This window comes from Symphalangus syndactylus, chromosome 24 (genome assembly GCF_028878055.3).
Source record: "Symphalangus syndactylus isolate Jambi chromosome 24, NHGRI_mSymSyn1-v2.1_pri, whole genome shotgun sequence".
NCBI classification, from domain to species: Eukaryota; Metazoa; Chordata; class Mammalia; order Primates; family Hylobatidae; genus Symphalangus; species Symphalangus syndactylus.
In genome coordinates, this window is record NC_072446.2 from 10604554 (window position 1) to 10624177 (window position 19624).

Consider the following 19624-nt stretch of genomic DNA (forward strand, 5'->3'; position numbering starts at 1 on the left):
TGAATTTTGTTGTATGTAAATTATACCTCGAAGAGTTTTGTCGTTGTCGTCGTTTTCTGAGACGGGGTCTTGCTCTGTCACCCAGGCTGGAGTGCAGATGTGTGATCTCAGCTCACGGCAGCCTCGGCCTCCTGGGCTCAAGTGATCTATCTGCATGCCTCAACCTCCCAAGTAGCTGGGACCACAGACACACGTCACTACACTAGGATATTTTAAACAATTTTTTTTTTTTTTAGTAGAGATGGGGTCTTGCTATGTTGCCCAGGCTGGTCTTGAACTCCTAGGCTCAAGCAATCCCCCTGCCTTGGCCTCCCAAAGTGCTGAGGTTGCAGGTGTGAGCCGCTGTGCCCAGCTCTAGTTTTTATTTCAATAGCTTTGCACAGGTGGTTTTTGGTTCCATGGATGAATTGTGTCGTGGTGAAGTCTGAGATTTTAGTGCACCCATCACCTGAGTAGTGTATATTGTACCCAATAGGTAGTTTTTTTTTTTTTTTTTTTGAGACAGAGTTTTGCTTTTGTTGCCCAGGCTGGAGTGCAGTGGCACGATCTTGGCTCACCGCAACCTCTGCCTCCCAGGTTCCAGCGATTCTCCCGCCTCAGCCTACTGAGCAGCTGGGATTACAGGCATGGGCCACCACGCCCGGCTAATTTTGTATTTTTAGTAGAGATGGGTTTCTCCATGTTGGTCAGGCTGGTCTTGAACTCCTGACCTCAGGTGATCTGCCTGCCTCGGCCTCCCGAAGTGCTGGGATTACAGGGGTGCGCCACCACACCTGGCCTCCCAATAGGTAGTTTTTTGTCCCTCATCCCCCTCCCTCCCTCCTCCTTTTTGATTCTCCAGTGTTCATTATACCACTCTGTATGCCTTTGCGTACCCACAGCTTAGCTCCCGCTTATAAGTGAGAACATACAGTATTTGGTTTTCCATTCCTGAGTTACATCAGTTAGAATAATGGTCTACAGTTCCATTCAAGTTGCTACAAAAGACATTATTTTATTCTTTTTTATGACTGAGTTGTATTTCATGACATATATATGTATTTCATTGTCTGTCTATCTGTCTGTCTATCTCTAAATCTATCTATCTATCTATCTATCTATCTATCTATCTATCTATCTATCTAAATGTATCTCACACTTTCTTTATCTGCTCATCAGCTGATGGGCATTTAGGTTGGTTCCATGTCTTTGCAATTGTGAATTGTGCTGTGATAAACACACATGTGCAGGTGTCTTTTTGATGTAATGACTTCCTTTCCTTTGGGTGGATGCCCCGTAGAGGGATTGCTGGGTCAAATGGCAAATCTACTTTTAGTTCTTTGAGAAATCTCCATACTGTTTTCTATAGAGGTTGTATTAGTTTATATTCCTGCCAGCAGTGTGTAAGCATTCGCCTTCACCACATCCACACCAACATCTATTGTTTTTTGACTTTTTAATGAGGCAGAAATTTAAAAATGAATATGCATTCATTCACTCTAAGAAAAGTCACAGGCAAGACAAGGGTTAAAAAGAAAAGAACAAGTTTTCCTCTGCCTAGCAGGGGAAAGTGCAGCAAAGCTCACTTCAAGGACAGTTATAAGATAACACTGTTTGAGTAGCCAAGGCCAAAGGAATGGGATCCAGACACCCCCACTCCAGAGCAAGGTTGAGGAAAAAAAGAGAGAAAGATAAATTCTTTTACTGTTACTCCTTTCCCAGGCTTCTTAAGCACGATTATGTTTTACAGATGTCTGTATTTAGCCAGTCCTTGTTTTGACACAGCTATGAGGTCACTAGCTATGCAAGGCCACAAGTTATGCTAAGTCAACAGTTACACTATAGATTACATGACCTGTCACTGTACGATTAACTGCTTTGTTTTACTCTTGCAAGTCTGCTTATAAAAACCCTGCTCAGTCTTTGTTCAATGCTCAGCTTTGCGGATGTGAATCCACTGAGCCGGTGCATACCTCAAATAAACAACAATCGTCCTGTACTCCACAGTGGTCTCTGTGTTCCTCAGTTTACTGCAGCGTTAATAATGGCCATTCTGGCTGGGATAAGGTGGTATCTCATTGTGGTTTTAATTTGCATTTCCCTAATGATCAGTGATGTCAAGCATTTTTCATATGTTTCTTGGCCATTTGTTTATCTTCTTTTGAGAAATGTCTATTCATGTCATTTGCCCACTTTTTAATGAGATTGTTTTTTTTTCTTGCTGATTTGAGTTCCTCGCAGATTCTGATGATTAGTTCTTTATCAAATGCATAGTTTGCAAACATTTTCTCCCATTCTGTGGGTTGTCTGTTTAATGATTCTTTCTTTTGCTGTGCAGAAGGTTTTTAGTTTAATTAGGTCCCACTTATTCCTATTTGGTTTTGTTGCATTTGCTTTTGGGGTCTTGGTCATAAATTCTTTGCCAAGGCTGATGTCCAGAAGAGTTTTGCCTAGGTTTTCTTGTTTGCTTTATCAAAGATCAGTTGGTTGTAAGTATTTGGCTTTATTTCTTGGTTCTCTATTCTGTTCTATTGGTCTGTTATCTACTTTTGTACCAGTACCGTGCTGTTTGGTAACTATAGCCCTGTAGTATAGTTGGAAGTCAGGTAATGTGATGCCTCCAGATTTGTTCTTTTTGCTTAAGATTGCTTTGCCTATTGAGGCTCTTTTTTGGTTCCAAATGAATTTTAGCATTGTTTTTCTAATTCTGTGAAAAAGGAATGTTGGTATTTTGATAGGAATTGCACTGAATCTGTAGATTGCTTTGGGCAGTTTGGTCATTTTGACAATACTGATTCTTCCAATACATGAGCATGGGATATATTTCCATTTGTGTCATCTGTGATTTCTTTCAGCAGTGTTTGTAGTTCTCCTTGTAGAGATCTTTCACCCCCTTGGGTACATATATTCCTGGGTATTTTATTTTTTTGCAGCTATTGTAAAAGGGATTGAGTTCTTGATTTGATTCTCAGCTTGGTCATTGTTGGTGTATAGCAGTGCTACATTGATTTTGTGACCTGAGGCTTTACTGAATTCATTTATCAAATCTAGGAGTCTTTTGGGGGAGTCATTAGGGCTTTCTAGGTATAAGGTCATACCATTGGCAAACAGTTTGAATTCCTCTTTTCCAATTTGAATGTCCTTTCTTTCTCTTGCCTGATGGCTCTGGCTAAGAAATTCAGCTAGTTTGCAAAAGCAAAGAAAAGAGGGTATCAGCCTGGGAAAAGGCATACAGGAAGATGGGTCCAAGTGAGCACATCAGATTCAGGGCGAACAGGTGTGTGTGGAGTAGGGTTTGAGGGCTACTGAGTGGAACTCTCAGATCACAGAGGGAGGACCTGTGCTCCCCCACCATCAGGGTGGCTGGGCTGGTCATTGTGGGGAGCTGGCTTGTGGTCCGCGTGGATGCCCTCCCCTCTGTGAGTTGGCTCTCTGCCCCGCGCCACCAGAAGTGCATCCTTTGTTATTTCACACTCAGCCTGCACGTGGGCAGTAGATGCAGGAGACAAGGAGACACGGGACACCTGGGGGTATGTTCGGGATGGGCAGGTGGAGAATCCATCTTAGTTGGTGGTAATAGAATGGTTTTAGTGGGTGGAAGTTATAAAGAAGCTTGTTTTGGCTTACCATGGAGTACAAGGGTACCATGGGGAACCGAGCTGTCCAAATACAGAACTGGCTCTCTTTGCAGGCTGTCTGGGTGAGTGTGTGTTGGGGACGTTGCTGAGAGGATCTTGTCCTGCTGAGGGCTAGATAGGGCTCTTGAACGGCCCAAGTCAGGCTTCCCATGAGGGGTCCCAGGGCCCCACAGCACCCGAGACTGAACCTGACAGGCCCACAGAAGGGCTGGTAGCTAACGGTCAGCACTCCAGCTGCAGTGGGACCCCTTGGCCTCCCTGGGCTCCAGCTCCAGGCCTGGAAGGGCTGAACAGGCGGACACAGTCACAGCTGACAGGAAGTCTGAGGAGCAGCTTGTAACGAGCTTCGTTGGCTGACAGTTTTTTTTTTTATTAAAAAAAATTTTTTTTTGAGACAGAGTCTCGCTCTGTCACCAGGCTGGATTTCTGTGGCATGATCTTGACTCGCTGCAAACTCTGCCTCCTGGGTTCAAGCAATTCTCCTGCCTCAGCCTCCTGAGTACCTGGGATTACAGGCACGCACCACCACCTGGCTGATTTTTGTATTTTTAGTAGAGACAGGGTTTCGCCACGATGTCCAGGCCGGTCTCAAACTCCTGACCTCGGGTGATCCTCCCGCCTCGGCCTCCCAAAGTACTGGCATTACAGGCGTGACCCACCGCGCCCAGCTGGCTGACAGTTTTATGTTACCACGAGCGCAGCTGCTTGTCAGGGCAGGTCTGTGGTTGTGCTACGGCTCATTAACGAGATTGCAAATCATGTTTCTCTCCTGCGTGTGCCCACTCCCCCTGCAGGCCTGTGTGGCACTCCATAAGCAGCTGGCTCAGGGAGAGCATCCTGGATGGTCACCATGCAGGTAAGACGAGGAGGACACTTGGAACCAGGCATTGGATGCGAGCCCCGCCCCATGGGAGGGGGACAGGTGGGACACTGGGCACCTGGGGGACCTGTGAGCCAGCTGGCTCTGGGCTTGTGCTCGGGGAGTGAATGATGGGTTCTGACCCCCATGCACCCCTGCGGGCCCCTGGCATCACTGGCCCCATCCTTCACCCCTGCCAACCACACTTGCCCTGTGCCTCTGAAGTTCCCCCACTAAGCGAGTGGAGTCTAATTCCCCGCCCCTTGACTGTGGGTTCAGCCATGTGACTTGCTTTGACTGAGGGGATGTTCACGGGGCATGTGGTGCCCTGAACTGAGAGCTGCGGTGACCAGGCTGCTGTCCTGTGTTGCTGCCATCAGTGAGGGTGGCTAGCCTGCTGGTCAGGAGGAGGACAAGGGAGTTGGGGGCAGAGCTCAGCTGCCCCAGCAGCCTGGCTTGGACCAGCCAACCAAATGCTGACTCTGTGCTGCTGAGATCGTGTTTGTGTTTGTTAGTGAGCAGTAACTAGCTGATACATGGTCCCAGCAACAGACAAGGAAGCCCAGAGGTAGCTAAATGACACTTCCAAGGCTACACAGCCTCTCCTACTGGGAGCTGTGTAAGAAATGACCGCCCCGAAACCCTCCATCCTGGCAGCTGAGGGATGAAGGAGAGACCTAGTCCTCCTGTTGTCCACTTCCTCAATATCTGGGTGGGACCCCTACAATATCTTGATTTTTTAATGTTGACAATTGTGGTCAGCTGAAAAATCCCCCCACCCACCCCCACCACCCCAAAAGGAAAAGAACCCGTGAAGGTGACCTTATTTGGAAGTAGAGTCTCTGCAGATGTGATCAAGTTAAAGGTCTCAGGATGGGATCTTTCAGGACTAGTCGTAGGCTCGAAATCCAGTGGGAAGTGTCCATATATAAGAGGGAGACAGAGGGAGTTTACACTAAGATGAAGTGAAGATGGAGGTGGAGATGGGAGTGATGTGGCCGTGAGCCGAGGAACTGGAGGCTGGAAGAGGCAGTGAGGGCTTGTCCCCTAGGTTCGCTGGAGGCAGCTCATCCCTGCTGACCCCTTGATTTTGGCCCAGGGATACTGATCTCAGACTTTCGGCCTCCAGGACTGGGAGATCATACGTGTCTTTGTTTTAAGCCACCCAGTTTATGGGACTTTGTTACCCCAGGAAACAAATACAACAGTATATTCAACACCGTAAAGTGTGCTGTGCCAGGCAGACCGTGCCTGAGGCTGGGCTGGCCTGTGGTCTGCAGCGTTGACCCCTTCTGAGTCCCCTGAGGGAGCCCCTGCCTGCCCCAGGCCAGGGTCTCAGTGCATCCGGCTCAGTCTCTGCTGGGGCCACAGACCCTCCCTCTTGCACCTCCGTGTGCTTGAGATGAAGAGCCGGTGCTGTGTCCTCAGGCCGCTGAGGGGTAGCCCTTGGGTGGCTGGCCGCAGTCTCAGGGGCAGGAACGGCACAGGGGGCTGAGCAGGGATTTCAGGTGCTGTCCCTGCCCGACCCTCCTAGTTGGCCCAGCTGACTTCTGCCCGGCTCAGCAGCCAGGGGCCCAGCAGCAGGGAGGTCAGTACCTTGGACAGCGTCCTGCAGCCCGCTGTGGGATGAGAAGGGCTGTGTGTGTGTGCATGTGCGTGCGTGTGCACATGTGTGAGTGAGTAGGGGGTACAGGGTCGCGCAGCTGGCTGGGCCATGCCTCTTTCGTCTGCCCTGCGGATGGGTCTGTCAATACCTGGCTGAGTGGCCAGTGCCATGGATGAGTGGCTCTGCCCAGATAGTCCTGTGAACTGACCTCTCTGAATCCTCCTGGGACAGAGGAGTGACAGTGACCCCCATCCTGGGAAATGACCCAAGAGAAGGCCCCTGGGGCTCCCTGGAAAGGGCCCCAAGCTGGAATTTTCAGGTCGTTTGCCAGGCCCTGGCCTCTAGGCCTGTAAGCACCCCCTTGAAGCTGGGAGGGGGGTGCTTTGTAGATCACCTGACCCCCACCCCCACCACAGGGCCTCACCCTGCGAGTCTGATTACAAGGAGTGTCCCCCTACCGGGACTCCTGTCCCAGGCCTACAGCAGTTGCCTAATTGTGAATGTAATTAACTGCTGGCACCCTCAAAATTAGCAAGTGGCTAATTGTGCCTGTAATTATCAACTGCACCCGTAATTAACCGTGTGAGTGTTTTTTTGTTATGCAAGTCATTGTACATGTGAATTGTGCCCCAGGAAAAGGAAGGTGGGGGGCCCAGGGCTGGGGGAGGGGAGAGGGGAGGGGGCCCAGGGCTGGGGGAGGGGAGAGGGTGGGAGGGGGCCCAGGGCTGGGGGAGGGGAGAGGGTGGGAGGGGGCCCAGGGCTAAGGGAGGTGAGAGAATGGGACGGAGGGGCCAGGGCTGTGGAAGGGGAGAGTGTGGGAGGGAGGGCCCAGGGCTGGGGGAGGGAAGGGGTCACCACTGGGCCCAGACCTGTGGCCTGCCCTGCGGGGAGCTGGGACTGACCGGCTCCTGAGGCGGAGGTGGAGGCTGCTGGGTCGGGCACCAGCGTGGGGCTCAGGTCAGACTGCTGCTGCCCAGCAGGGGCCGGGGGGCTGCCTGCTTCTTGGAGCTCAGTTTCTTCAGCCTTTGAGCTCAGCCTCCACAGGTCCAGGGTGGCTGGCACTGACACTGTGCAGGGCTCCACTCTTGGGCCACTGCCAGTGTGGACTCAGGCTCTCAGGGCAGGTGGGGTCAGGGGACTGGGCAAGTCGTAGAGCTTTGAGGACCCAAAGTCTGGTGTGGGAGAACCTGTTTGTGCCGGGACTCATGGCCTGGGGGGCTGGGATTCTATAGTGGGGAGGCGAGGCCAGGGCGCCAAGGTGATCAGAGGGGCACATTGGCTTGGGAGAGGCGGGCAGAGCAGGGGGGGAGAGCATGGGGCTGTGAGCCTATGACCCCCAGCTTGGCTGGGACTTGGCAGGAGAATGTCCTACCTGGGCGGTGCCCACGGCAGACCCACCTTACGGCCATGTGCCAGAGTGGGTGCAGAAGGGTGGGATGGTTGGGAGGCTTAGCCTGGGCATCTGGGGTATTGGGGCAGCCTGGGGGGTCCTGGATAGTTGTCTGCAGTGATGGGCAGTGAGTGGCCTGGCCCAGCCACCCACGGGCAGTCTCTCAATGCACAGACACTGCTGCACTGACCCTACATGGGGCCTGGCTGGTTTGGGATGGAGGCTGTCCCGGCTGGGTCCCCTTTGTCATAGCCTGGCAGGCATTGGGAGCCGGTGCTTGTGCCCTCCAGAGGCCCACAGGGAAGGCGGGTCCTGACCACTGAGGGCCTCCGAGGTCAGGCCCAGGACTGTGGACTTTGTCTCAGGTGTGTTGGGAGACTCAGCGTTCCCCTAGAGTTGGGAATGCAGCTCAAGTTCACATCCAAACCCAATATGCTCTGGAGGGACCCTTCCCCCACCCAGTACCACAGCCTCCTGATACAGTGCTCTCTGCGTCCTGGAGGTGTCCTGTTGCTGTGTCCTCCCATGGACAAGAGCAGAAGGCGAAGGGGGAGGCTTTTTTATCAGAGCACCAATGTCATGCATGCGGCGGGAGCCCCTGGGACCGGGATGGCATCTTATCAAAGGGCAGGGGGTAGAGAGCTGGGCCTTTCTGCCCCTCACCTTCCGCCATGTGAGGACGCCTGGATGGCACCATCTGTGTGGGGCAGGTCCTCACCCAGCACCAACCCTGTGGTGCCTGGATCCCAGACTCCCGGCCACCAGACCTGACTCATGTTCCCGGCCATTGTGATCAAGTACCCAGTCCCGGCAATAGGTGGTTACGGCACCACACATGGGACAGCTGGTTATCGGACATAGTGAGTTGGCTTTCTGGGCTGGTTAGTGTAGTTGATGGACTAGTTCCCACCCGGTTAGTGTAGTTAATGGCTTGCTTTTCTGGGCTGGTTAGTGTAGTTAATGGACTAGCTTCTCACATGGTTAGTGTTGATAATGGGCTGGTTGATAATGGGCTGATTAGTGTACTTAATGGGTTGTTTTCCTGGGCTGGTTGGTATAGTTAATGGACTAGTTTCCCACTGGGTTAGTGTTGATTAGGGCTGGTTTCCTGGGTAGTTAGTATAGTTAATAGGTTGCTTTTCTGGGCTGGTTAGTGTAGTTAGCGGACTGCCTTCCCACCTGGTTAGTGTAGTTAATGGGTAGTTAATGCCCCAGAGCTGCTGGAGGCTGGGTAGGTGCTGTCTTTCATCAGGTGGTCATCAGGGCCCTGGGCAGCCACTGAGCAGGTGTCCCCCGTGCTTCTCAGTCCTGGCACCCAAACCCCCAGCTCCCACGGTGCAGACAGTCACACTGCTCCTCATTGTTGGTGAGACGGGGCGGCCACGGTGCAGAGAGTCGCAATGCTCCTCATTGTCGGTGAGACAGAGTGGCCACGGTGCAGAGAGTCGCAATGCTGCTCATTGTTGGTGAGAAGGGGCTCCCACGGTGCAGACAGTCACACTGCTCCTCATTGTTGGTGAGACGGGGCGGCCACGGTGCAGAGAGTCGCAATGCTGCTCATTGTCGGTGAGAAGGGGCTCCCACGGTGCAGACAGTCGCAGTGCTCCTCATTGTTGGTGAGAAGGGGCTCCCACGGTGCAGACAGTCGCAATGCTCCTCATTGTTGGTGAGAAGGGGCTCCCACGGTGCAGACAGTCGCAGTGCTCCTCATTGTCGGTGAGAAGGGGCTCCCATGGTGCAGACAGTCACACTGCTCCTCATTGTTGGTGAGAAGGGGCGGGGCTGCTCCCCTGACCGTGGATGCTCCTGAGCTGGGCTGCCCAGAGGGAGGTGCCTGAGGTCCCCTCTCCCCCAGGAGAGGGGACTCATGGTGGCTGCCTGCCGAGGACCAGAAGCCTGTCCAGTATCTGGGTCTGTTCCCCCAGACCTCAGCCCTTGCTCCTCCAGCGCCCTGTCTCCATCGCTCCTCCCAGGCCGTCCCTACCAGCAGCTTTGATCACCCTGCCTGGCCCCCCTGCCATGTGTTGACCTGTCTGGAGCCCCTCCCCCCACCAGATGGAAGCAGAACTAAGGGAGGGGACATGTTTGTTGCAGGGTCCCGTGCCTGGTACAGGGTTATGCTGAGTGTCACCCCCAACCCCCAGCACCACCCTTGTTTTTACAGGGGAGGCAGTGGAGGGCCTCGGAGAGCATCTCCCCTGCTGAGGAGGGTGGGCTGGGCTGGGCCTGGCTTCAGGCGTCCCAGAGCTGGGGCAGCCGAGGCTATGTCTCTAAGAAGCCCCCCAGTGACTTTGAGGCCAAAGCTCCGTGGGGCGCGGGAGATGCCTGGGCTGTTGTGCTGGTTCTGTGTCCTGGGAGGCCCCCAGGGACACAGGGAGGCCTGAGTTCAAACCCCGCTTGCAGTGGGCGACTACCCCTCTCTGAGCCTCAGTTTCCTTATCTGTAAAGTGGGGGTGACCATAGCCCTTCCATGGCCGGTTCTGTGGGACCCAGAGTAAGGCCTTGGGACAGGTGGCATTGTCTGTGCCTGTCCTCTCCATCCGAGGGCGCTCCCGGGGCTCCCTGGGGACCGTGGATAGGCATGGAGTGCCCGTGAGCTTCTGTGTAGGAGCCTGGTCCACAGGGCATTGTGCTGGGGAAGCCTCCAGAGCTCACGTCCCCTCCTCTAGAGAGGACTAGGCCTGAACATGGCCCCCAGAGCTGCTGTTTGGGGACCAGTGGTGATGGCCTCAGCTGGAAGGGCCTGGGGAATGCTGGACTGCATGCCTGCAGAAGGCCCAGCTCACTGCCAAGGTGAGCCCCACTGAGGGGTACAGCACTGCTGCATGGCCTGTGCCGACTCTGAGGGGCCACTGAGATGGTGTGCTACCGTCCCCTGGCACCCAGGCCTCCAGCAGGGCGCCTCCAGCTGCAGTGGTGACCAGCCTCCTGCCTGGCCATCCCAGGAGGCCGGGCCCAGGGACTTGAGCCTCCTCATGCCCCCCGCCTGGGATAAGGCAGTGACAGGAAAGAGGGAAGCAGGAAGCGTGGAGAGGACAGGAGGCATGGAGGGCAGAGGGCGGGAGAGGCACCTTCAGAGGCCCAGCTGGTGTCACCACTGCAGGAGAGCCTCCACCTGAGGCTGGGGAAACGAGGTGGGGAGGGAGTGATGCATGCGGCACCCGGCATCCGTGAATGGGGCTCTGGGGCTTGGTGGTTTTATCTGCTGATGTTGGCTGTGGCTGCGGAGGGTTTGCATCCAAACATGTCAGTGGCCAGAGGCCTATCTCAGTGCATGTGCTGCCTGTGTTTGCAAGTATGTGAACGAACGTGTGTGTGCACATGTGCATTGCATGCATGTGCATATACACGCGGGTGTGCATGTGTGCTCATGTGTATGCAGGCATATACATGTGTGTACATGTGTGTCCGCGTGCTGGCACTTCAGCCCATTTGACTGTGCCCCCACCACAGGGGGAGGAGTCTACAGGGCTGGGGGCCATGCGCTCGCCCCTCCAGACACCTCTGGGCACCAGGACCCTGAAACTCCTCACAAAGTGCCTTGAGCCCCCTCTCTGGTCTGCTCAGGCCTCTCCTGCAGGAGCATTTTCACCAGGTGGACCCATCCCGAGGCCCAAGGGATACTGAAGCCAGGACACGCTGGCTGGGGCATCCACATGCCTACGCACAGGCCCCCTGGGGCACTGGGCAAAGCTGGAGGTGGGAAGAGAGGGAGGTGGGAAGAGCCACAGGCCCAGGCCAGCTCCTTCCTTGCTGCCACTTATGGCACCAAACTCCAAGGAGTCTGAGAATTCCAAATTGGCCCAGGCATTCCATGGAGTCCGGGAGGTATATATGCCAAGGTAGGAGGGGAATGTGATTTTGCTTGTTAGCTTATGGATACCTTCTAAACCCTTTAAAACATTGAGACAGATGGCATGTGGGCCCACAGGTGTGAGGAGCGGGCCTGGCTTTGTTCTTTCTGTTTTCCCGCAGCCTAGGACAGCGCCTTGAGCTGCACAGGTGCTCAAGGAGGGTGTTCGGCATGGATGGAGCTCATGGTGGCCGCCACCTCCCCCGTGTGCACCCACCTGCCGTCCCGGAGCACCATCTGTTTCTCCAATGCTTGGAAGAAAATCAAGCCAGGACGAGGCCGACTACGAAAAAGGGGGACTTTATTCAGTCTCTGGAGCAGCGCGCCCCGCCTGCCCGCGCACAACCGCTCCGCAAGGGTCTACTCAGTTCGGGACCAAGACTGTCTGGCACTAGAAACACACTGAAAACATCAACTCTCTTCCCTTTTTTTTTCCTTTTTTTTTTTTGGTACAAAATGATACAAACAACAATACAAAATAGTTGTGCTGTTGACGATTACAAAAAAAGGTGGAACGTTTAACCTCGCGATGCTCAGATTTGCAGGTGTGAGTACATCATACTCCAGTATCTTTCCCCAAAACAACTGTGCTCATGCGGGCTGCTACACATTTTGTCCATTTCAAAAAGAAACATGCAAAAAAAAAATCGGAATGAAAAAAGGAGAGAAAAGAAAAGTAAAACGCGTTCCAATTTTACAGAGAGGTGGTCCCTGGCTGGGCCTGTTGCGAGGTGCTATCCCTCCTACGGACCCACGGCGCCGCGAGCTGGGTCACGTGTGTCTGGGAGATTCTGTGTTGATTCTTTTGGTGTTATTTCTTTGAGCACTGACAGAAATTGAGACTGCCCCTCGCCCAGCTTTTTGCTTTGGAGAGAACAGAATTATCATCTCAGTGGACTGTGTGTGTCGGCTGGTGCTCATGCTAGGGAAACTGACGCATCTCTGAGAGCCTGACAGTTGGACATTGCTCTGATACATTGGTGGCAGGAGGCCTAGCATTTTGGATGTGCTGAAAGACACTACAAAGAGAAACCTGCTGGGCCAGAAATTGGGGCTTCCCAGGCCCTGAAGAGCACTGTGGCCCTGGGCTGGGGGCTGCCTGCTGACCAAGGCCAGTCGTTCCTGCCACTCCAACCTGCAGCACAGGTTTCTCCTGTTTGCAAAACAAAAATTTGCTGAAGGAACCAAACCATGCCGTCGCACCTGGCCAGCATTGGCCTCCCGGCCTCCAGCAGGGGTCCCCTGATTACAGGCAGTCGTATCTACAAGCTAAGGAAGAGAGACGTTCGACACTGATTGTATGCTTAGCTAACGCTAACTCAAGTTCGGAGGTGGAGCTGGGAAGGTGCGGGAACCCCATCTTTCTCTGGCCCCCAGGGGCTCACCGTTGTGGGGGTAAAGGGGAAGCTGCCCAGCTGTTTGGAGCAGGGATGGGCACGGGAAGCCCTACGAACGTCCCTCCAGCTGGTACTGCAGCTTCCGCCTGTGTGATTCGGGCAAAAGGAACGGGGGCTTGGCAGTGACAAGAGGCTGTGGGCGAGGAGGGGAGCTGGTGGGAGGCGGCACCAACGTCGCCCAGGCCTCCTGGGTAGCGGCGGCTGCTGGTGGGACTGGGGTCTCCTGGTGCTGGGTCCTGGGAACGCCAGCCCAGGGTTCAGGGAACCCAAGGAGGCCTCAAAATTTCAGAGAAAGGAGTTCATGCTGCCCTGGCTCCCCGGCCGTGGTCACACTTAGAACAATCCACGCACACTCCTCAGGACTGGAGCATGGACTTTCCCAAACAGCAACAGAGATTTCCAGTCCTTCCGCTAGCCACCCAGCCGTCCCTCCAGCAGCTATGCCCCACACACTCACGAGCATTCTTGTTTGCATAGCACAGCTCAGAACTGGGGGACCCCGGTGCGGCCCGGCCGGCTGCCCCTTGACCTCTGTTGGTCCATCGTCTCCTGGACTAGCTGTCTGCAGATGATGGGGCACCCAGCACATGGCACAGTGAACCCCGCCCTCCCTGGGCAGCCATGGGAGGGTCGGAATGGACAGGGCTGGAGACTGGGACCCCAGCTCAACTCCGAAGGCTGCACAGGGGCGGCTGTGAGTTTGGTTTGGACAAGGACCCTGACGTCCAACGGGAATATGCCGTGAGCCTGGCACAGATGTGTGCACTCAAGGCCAAAGCTTTTCAGAAAAGGCGTGACCTTAGCCATGGGGAAGGGCCATGGGCTGAGGGGGGCCAGGGCTCCTGGTGGAGCTCTTTTGCCCCCCACAGGCACCCCGAGACACTCCCTGACCCCAGCGGCAGGTGCAGGGCGGGGCTCCGGGAGGGCTCGCTGTCCTTCCCCGGTGCTGGCACTGCCCTGCCCGACACCAGGTCCTACCCAGGGTCCCTGGTACCTCACCTCCTTCCTCGGGAAGCGAGTTGTCACTGGCCTGGGAGAGACAGAAAGCTGACCAAGCACGAGGCTTCCCCACGTGGGGCCTGCCCCCTGCTGCAGCCCGAGGCGCCCAGACACAGCCATGCCAGAGGGAGAATGCACCCTCCGAGTTTTCTCATGCAGTGAACAGAGGCAGCCGAGCGCTGTGCCGGAGGTGCTGGGACACAGCCCCTCTCACTGTCCTGCAGAACCGATTCCTTCCCCCTGTCTGGATTGAGTCAACCCAGCCCTGGAGATATAGCAGTGCCAGCCTCAAGGACAGCAGCAAGTCTGGACCCGGCCGCAGCCTGCCCCTGACGCAGGTCCATAGGAGAGGAGAGGCACCGTCTGCAGCGTGCAGAGGCACCTGTGCGACAGGTAGGCACAGCAAGACGGGGCCTCCCGCCACCCACACAGGCTCACAAGCGTCTGGCGGGAATCAAGAGCACAGGCTGGGGACGGGGAGGCTGCGCAGGCTGCTGGGTGTGTTCTGGTCACCACGCCCACCCGTAACTGCCCTCTCCAGCCGCCAGGGAGGGTCCTTGGTTCCTGCCATCTGCACAGCCCCCGGATGGCTGGAGCTGTCGAGAGTGTCCTGGGGTTTGAATTGATGCCTGTCGCGGGGCCCTTGATGGCACCCCATGTGGTCTGGTCACCAGGGTCGGAGGGCTGGAGCCAGGATGCTGGCTGGTTTGGACAACTCTTCTGGACCAAAGGCAGAGGGGACCTGGTGGCACTCGGGGTGACAGGTGGCCCTGAGGGAGGCCTGGGTTGACGGGGGGTGGAGCCCCTTCAGGATGACCCCTGTTCCCCTCCAGCACCCCGCCTGAGCTCCTCACAGCATCTGGGAGGGGGTGGGGAGCAGCCACAAGGCGGGGGTAGTCCGAGCCACACCTGCCCGAGGGCTTTCTGCTGCTGGGGCTGAAGGGCTAAGCCTCCCGGCTGGCCTTGACTCCCAAGAGGCTCAAGAGACCGCCAAATGTACAGCAAAGGCTGCTGGGATTTGAACCCCACTCTGTTTTCAAACAAGTCACCCACTTTTTCTTAATACAAGACCAAAATAAGAAAGAAAGACACAGTCTCCCCCATTTCTGAATGATGCCTTCAGAGCTGGGACTAGCTGGGGCCGGAGGCCGCTTGGGATGGGAAGGTGGGGACGGTCTGTCAGCTTTAGTCACTCCTGAGTTTGAGGGAATCTGATACATGTACCAAAAGGCACTTTGTTTTTTTTTTTTTCTTTTCTTTTTTTTTTTTTTTTTTAAAAACAGCGCTTCTGTTCTAGGAAATTCAAGTGAAGACAGAGTGCCTCTTGCTGTCCTTCAGTGCCAGCCAGCGCGGTGCTGGGCAGCGGCCGCGTGCAGGGCGCTGTGGGGGTGGGTGCTCATGCTAGACAGCTCAATGTGGGGGTTGGGGGGCCTCCTAACAGCACTAAGGACACGGCCGCAGGGAGTCGGGAAGACCGGCCGCTTCTGCTCAGTCCTGCTCCTCCGGCGTCCGAGCACAGCTCTCACTTCAGTCCGAAGACGCGAGGTCAGTCAGTCCTCTTCACTGCCTCCGTACATGTCCGCCAGCTTCTTGAATCTGGGCCCCCAGTCGTTGAGGTAATCGTAGTCTTGGTCCCCGGAACTGGATGAGTTCAGGGAGCTGACGGAGCCTGCGGTGGAGCCGCTCCCCTCGTAGTCGAAGACCAGCAGGGAGTCATAGGGGGGTGCCGTGGGGTCATTGTCGGCAGCGCGGAGTCCCTGGGGGTCACAGACACAGAGTTAGGGTGCAGGGCGCGCTGTCTTAGCCCCGGGATCTGACGGAACGGAAAGCGAGGCCCAGAAGAAGAGGTAGGGAGGTAGGACGTTGCATAAAGTAGGTGTCCAATAAGTGCTCTCTGCATTTAACTGAAGGGCATTTCTGAGTAGAAAAGGGCATTTGTGAAGATGGAGTGTGGGAGTGTTGAAGGGGCAAACTCAAATCCAGCAGCGGCCTGTGGGCGGGGGAGGCGGAGGGTTGGGGAGGGCCCGTGGCTGGAGTTCAGCTCCTCCCAACCCAAGGGCAGATGAGGGGGGTGTGGGGGAAGGTGGAGGTGTGGGAGAGGGTTGGGGGGGGTGTGAGGGTTTATAGGGGAAGGGCAGGGGGGTGTGGGGAAAGGCAAGGGGGGTGTGGGAGAGGGCAAGGGGTGGTCTGGGGGAGGTGAGGGCTGGGCCCTGTGGCTGAAGCTCAGCTCCTCCTAAGGGGGCAGGCAGATGGTTCTGCAGTCCAGCTGACCATTGTCTGGAGGCACGGTGGACCTAGGGTGGACAGAAGTCAGAACCTGGCAGTTATGAGTATGGCACTCCCATGGACAAGCTTTGGCAGTGCCGTCGGTGTTGCTGGACCCCTGTCCTCTCCTCAGTGCCCACGGGTGCCACCTCCATGCCAGCACCTGCTCCTCCTGTGGCCCTGGGAGAGGGTACTCAGTGTCATTCAGTACGGACTGGTTTGTCATTTTCATTTTTAATTTCTCCTAAGAGCTATCTAACAGTGGGCTTTATGTATTTATTTTTAAATTTTTCTGAAATGGAGTTTCACTCTGTCTCGCAGGCTGGAGTGCAGTGGTGCAACCTCGGCTCACTGCAACCTCTGCCTCCCATGTTCATGCGATTCTCCTGTCTCAGCCTCCCAAGTAGCTGGGATTACAGGCGCCCGCCACCATGCCCAGCTAATTTTTGTATTTTTAGTAGAGACGGGGGTCTCACCATGTTGGCCAGGCTGGTCTTGAACTCCTGACCTCGGGTGATCCACCTGCCTTGGCCTCCCAAAGTGTTGGGATGACAGGTGTGAGCCACTGTGCTCGGCTAACAGTGGGCTTTAAATTCTGACTTCTGTCCACCCTAGGTCCACCGTGCCTCCAGACAATGGTCAGCTGGACTGCAGAACCATCTGCCTGCCCCCTTAGGAGGAGCTGAGCTTCAGCCACAGGGCCCAGCCCTCACCTCCCCCAGACCACCCCTTGCCCTCTCCCACACCCCCCTTGCCTTTCCCCACACCCCCCTGCCCTTCCCCTATAAACCCTCACACCCCCCCTCCCACCCTCTCCCACACCTCCACCTTCCCCCACACCCCCCTCATCTGCCCTTGGGTTGGGAGGAGCTGAACTCCAGCCACGGGCCCTACCCAACCCTCTGCCTCCCCCGCCAGGCTGGTCTTGAACTCCTGACCTCGGGTGATCCACCTGCCTTGGCCTCCCAAAGTGTTGGGATGACAGGTGTGAGCCACTGTGCCCGGCTAACAGTGGGCTTTAAATTATAGACTGGGCAGGGCATACGTTTGGGGATCTTTACGTTTTTATGATGTCATAGACGGTAAGCGTTGCATTGTCAGAGCAGCTTCTGCCTGTGCAGTTGTAGGAATTTCATTTGTGGCCTGGAACACCATCTGCTTTGGGGAAACCTTTCTGTGTTGTTTCTGCTGAATCACTGCCTGGGTTATCTTCTGTTTAAATCAAGTCCTTTAAAGTGAGATTCTGAAGTGTTGCTAAACCTTTAAAATGCAGTGGGCATTGGAGCACAGGTGATGAAAACACAGGGGCTCACGCTGGCTAGAACTGGGATGGAGGACACCGTGATCCCTGCAGAGCCACAGGCGAGGCCAGCCTGGAGCCTCAGAGTCACTGCCCGGAGGACGCGCCCTGGGAGGAGTCTGCCCTGTTCGACTTGCTCCTCTGTTCGCTTCACCACAAAGGAAGATGGGAGCGAAGACAGGGAGCTGCGCATTTCAAGTGGAAACTGAGTGTTTCCCTGGCGACATTGTAAGAGATGTTTCAAATGTTTCTTGCAAAGGGGAAGATCGAAGGCTGGGGTGTGCTGTTCGTTGGACAAGTCCCCTCCAACCCTCAAGTGTCAGGCTGGGCATGTGGTCAGGCAGGTGGTCAGGCGGCAGCCCTGGAAGGCGGCCACCTCTGTGTGACTCCCACCTGCTGTGTCCTGATGCTTGGGGTTGTGGGGGCTGAGGGGAGGGTTGTGGGGGAAGAGTGGGGAGGGAGGGCAAGTTGGCCTGGACCCTGAGACCAGGCTTGGGCCTCTGCCTCTCTGAGCATCTGGGTAGGCCGAGCCCGGGAAGGCCATTCCCAGCTGCTGTGGGCTCTGTGTAAGGTTAATACTTGGGGGGCTCATTGCACCAAGTGCGGCTTCGCCGCCGTCGCCCCACTGATTCTCCTCCTGAGGCCTGTCCTTGCTGCTGGCGCCTCTGCTGCAAACCCGAATTCTTGTGAAGCCCCTGCTGTGCACCCAGCCCTGCGTGTTTAGCCCACAGGTAGGAATTCTCGTCCTTGGAAAGAGGGCCTGCTGAGGGAGGTGATTTGCTCAGGCCACCCAGCTGGAGGGGCAGAGCAGGGCCTGGAACCCAGGTCTGAGCTGCCTCCTCCCCACGGTGGCCGCCGGCACTGTGGAGCTGGCTTCTGTCTGTGTGTTACTAGAATTTAATTTTTAGAGGAGACACCTTGCGGGGACCCCCCACTGCCGAGAGGCACACACCTCGTTGATGAAGTCACCGATGTCGCCTGGGTGCGGCACCATAGGCCTGATCGGGTACTGGGGCTCAGCGCCCACCGGCCGCTCATCCACGCGACGCACGCCAGGGGCTTTGCTTGGCACGTGCCCCATGGCTTCCGGCTGCTGCAGCTGGCTGAGGTCGTAGTCCTGGGGGAGGGAGCCGGGAGGAGTCAGGGGCATCAGAAGAATCCACCAAGCCCCCCTTCCGCCGCGCATCCTTTTCTGTCACCTGGGCCACAGATGCGCCTGCTGCCCTGTGGCCTGGTCTCTAAGCATCCCACAGAACCATGCTGTCCCCTGCTGTGCCCCTCCACAACGCCCCACCTCCTCGCCCTTTACCCCAATCCCTCGGGCAGGGATGGGGGCTGTGCCTGGCTGTGTTCCATGGCCTGGGGCTTTCCCCGAGTGACCCCACCACCACGCTGCTCACCAGCCATGTGCCCCAAGTGCTCAGGGGGCCAGGAGCTGGGCCTCTGCCAGGCACATTCCTCACATTCGTTATGGTCGTGTTGCGGGAGGGGCGGGGAGGGGTCTGAACTTTAGATGGGTTTAAGGACTTGCCCTGATTCCCTGAAAGGCCAAGGGCAGACCCAGATTCCAACCAGCAGCTCTCGCAGTCTACCCTCCCGGGCGCCTGATGCACTGCCCCTGGTCACTCGACAGCCCTCTGCACACATCAGCATCTGCGAGTGGGCATCGGTGTCCTTGGCCAACCCGGAGTCCCCTCCCCTCCAGGGCACAGGGCAGCACTGGGCTGGGGCTGGCGGTGGGAGGGAGAAAGGCGAGGATGGGAGGGGTCCCAGGATCCCCCATGGGGGATGCAGGTGCAGTGTGCACAGCCCAGCCCAGCCCAGGCTAGATATGCAAACGTGGGCAGGGTGGCCAGGCTAGGAAACCGTGCTCCCCTGCCTGGCACCTTCACTGGTGAAAAGGTTGAAATGTCTTACGGTTAAACCCCAGGGCAAGCCCTGCTGAGACACTAGTACACGTGAGAGCCGGCCTCGCGTGGGGAGGCGGGGGCGGGCCGCGGTCTCACCTGGTCCTCCTCGCCGCCGCCTTCCTCGTCATACTTGAGGATGTTGTCACGGACGTCGTCCTCGGGGTCAATGAGCAGCTGCTTCGTGTGGCGCTCCTTCTCCCGCCGCTTCATCCACACGACAAACAGCAGGACCATGGCTGCAGGGGAGGGCCGCCCGTGAGCAGGGTGTGTGGGTGTGCCACGGGTGTGCACACGCATGCCTCTGTTTGCCATGTGTCTATGTGGGTGTGTACATGCAGGTGGCACACAGCATGACTCTGTGCCCATGTGTGCATGCACACCTGTACTACACGCATCTCTGCACATGCAGGCCTGGATGTGCAAGGACA

At 56.1% G+C, this 19624-nt stretch overlaps 1 protein-coding gene and 1 pseudogene across 1 annotated transcript in view; both read right to left on the reverse strand.

Annotated features, from left to right (window-relative positions):
• Nucleotides 1–11607: 11607 nt before the first annotated feature.
• The window catches only part of CDH4 (cadherin 4), a 675895-nt gene continuing 667878 nt past the window's right edge, over nt 11608–19624 (reverse strand). Inside the window, exons 14-16 of the mRNA XM_055265685.2 lie at nt 19293–19432; nt 18239–18403; nt 11608–15478 (exon numbers count right to left, since the gene is read on the reverse strand). Coding sequence (XP_055121660.2) covers nt 15272–15478; nt 18239–18403; nt 19293–19432 — 512 coding nt within the window. The 3' untranslated portion in view covers nt 11608–15271. The remainder of the gene's footprint in view (nt 15479–18238; nt 18404–19292; nt 19433–19624) is intronic.
• LOC129474387 (uncharacterized) lies at nt 12645–13311 on the reverse strand (annotated as a pseudogene).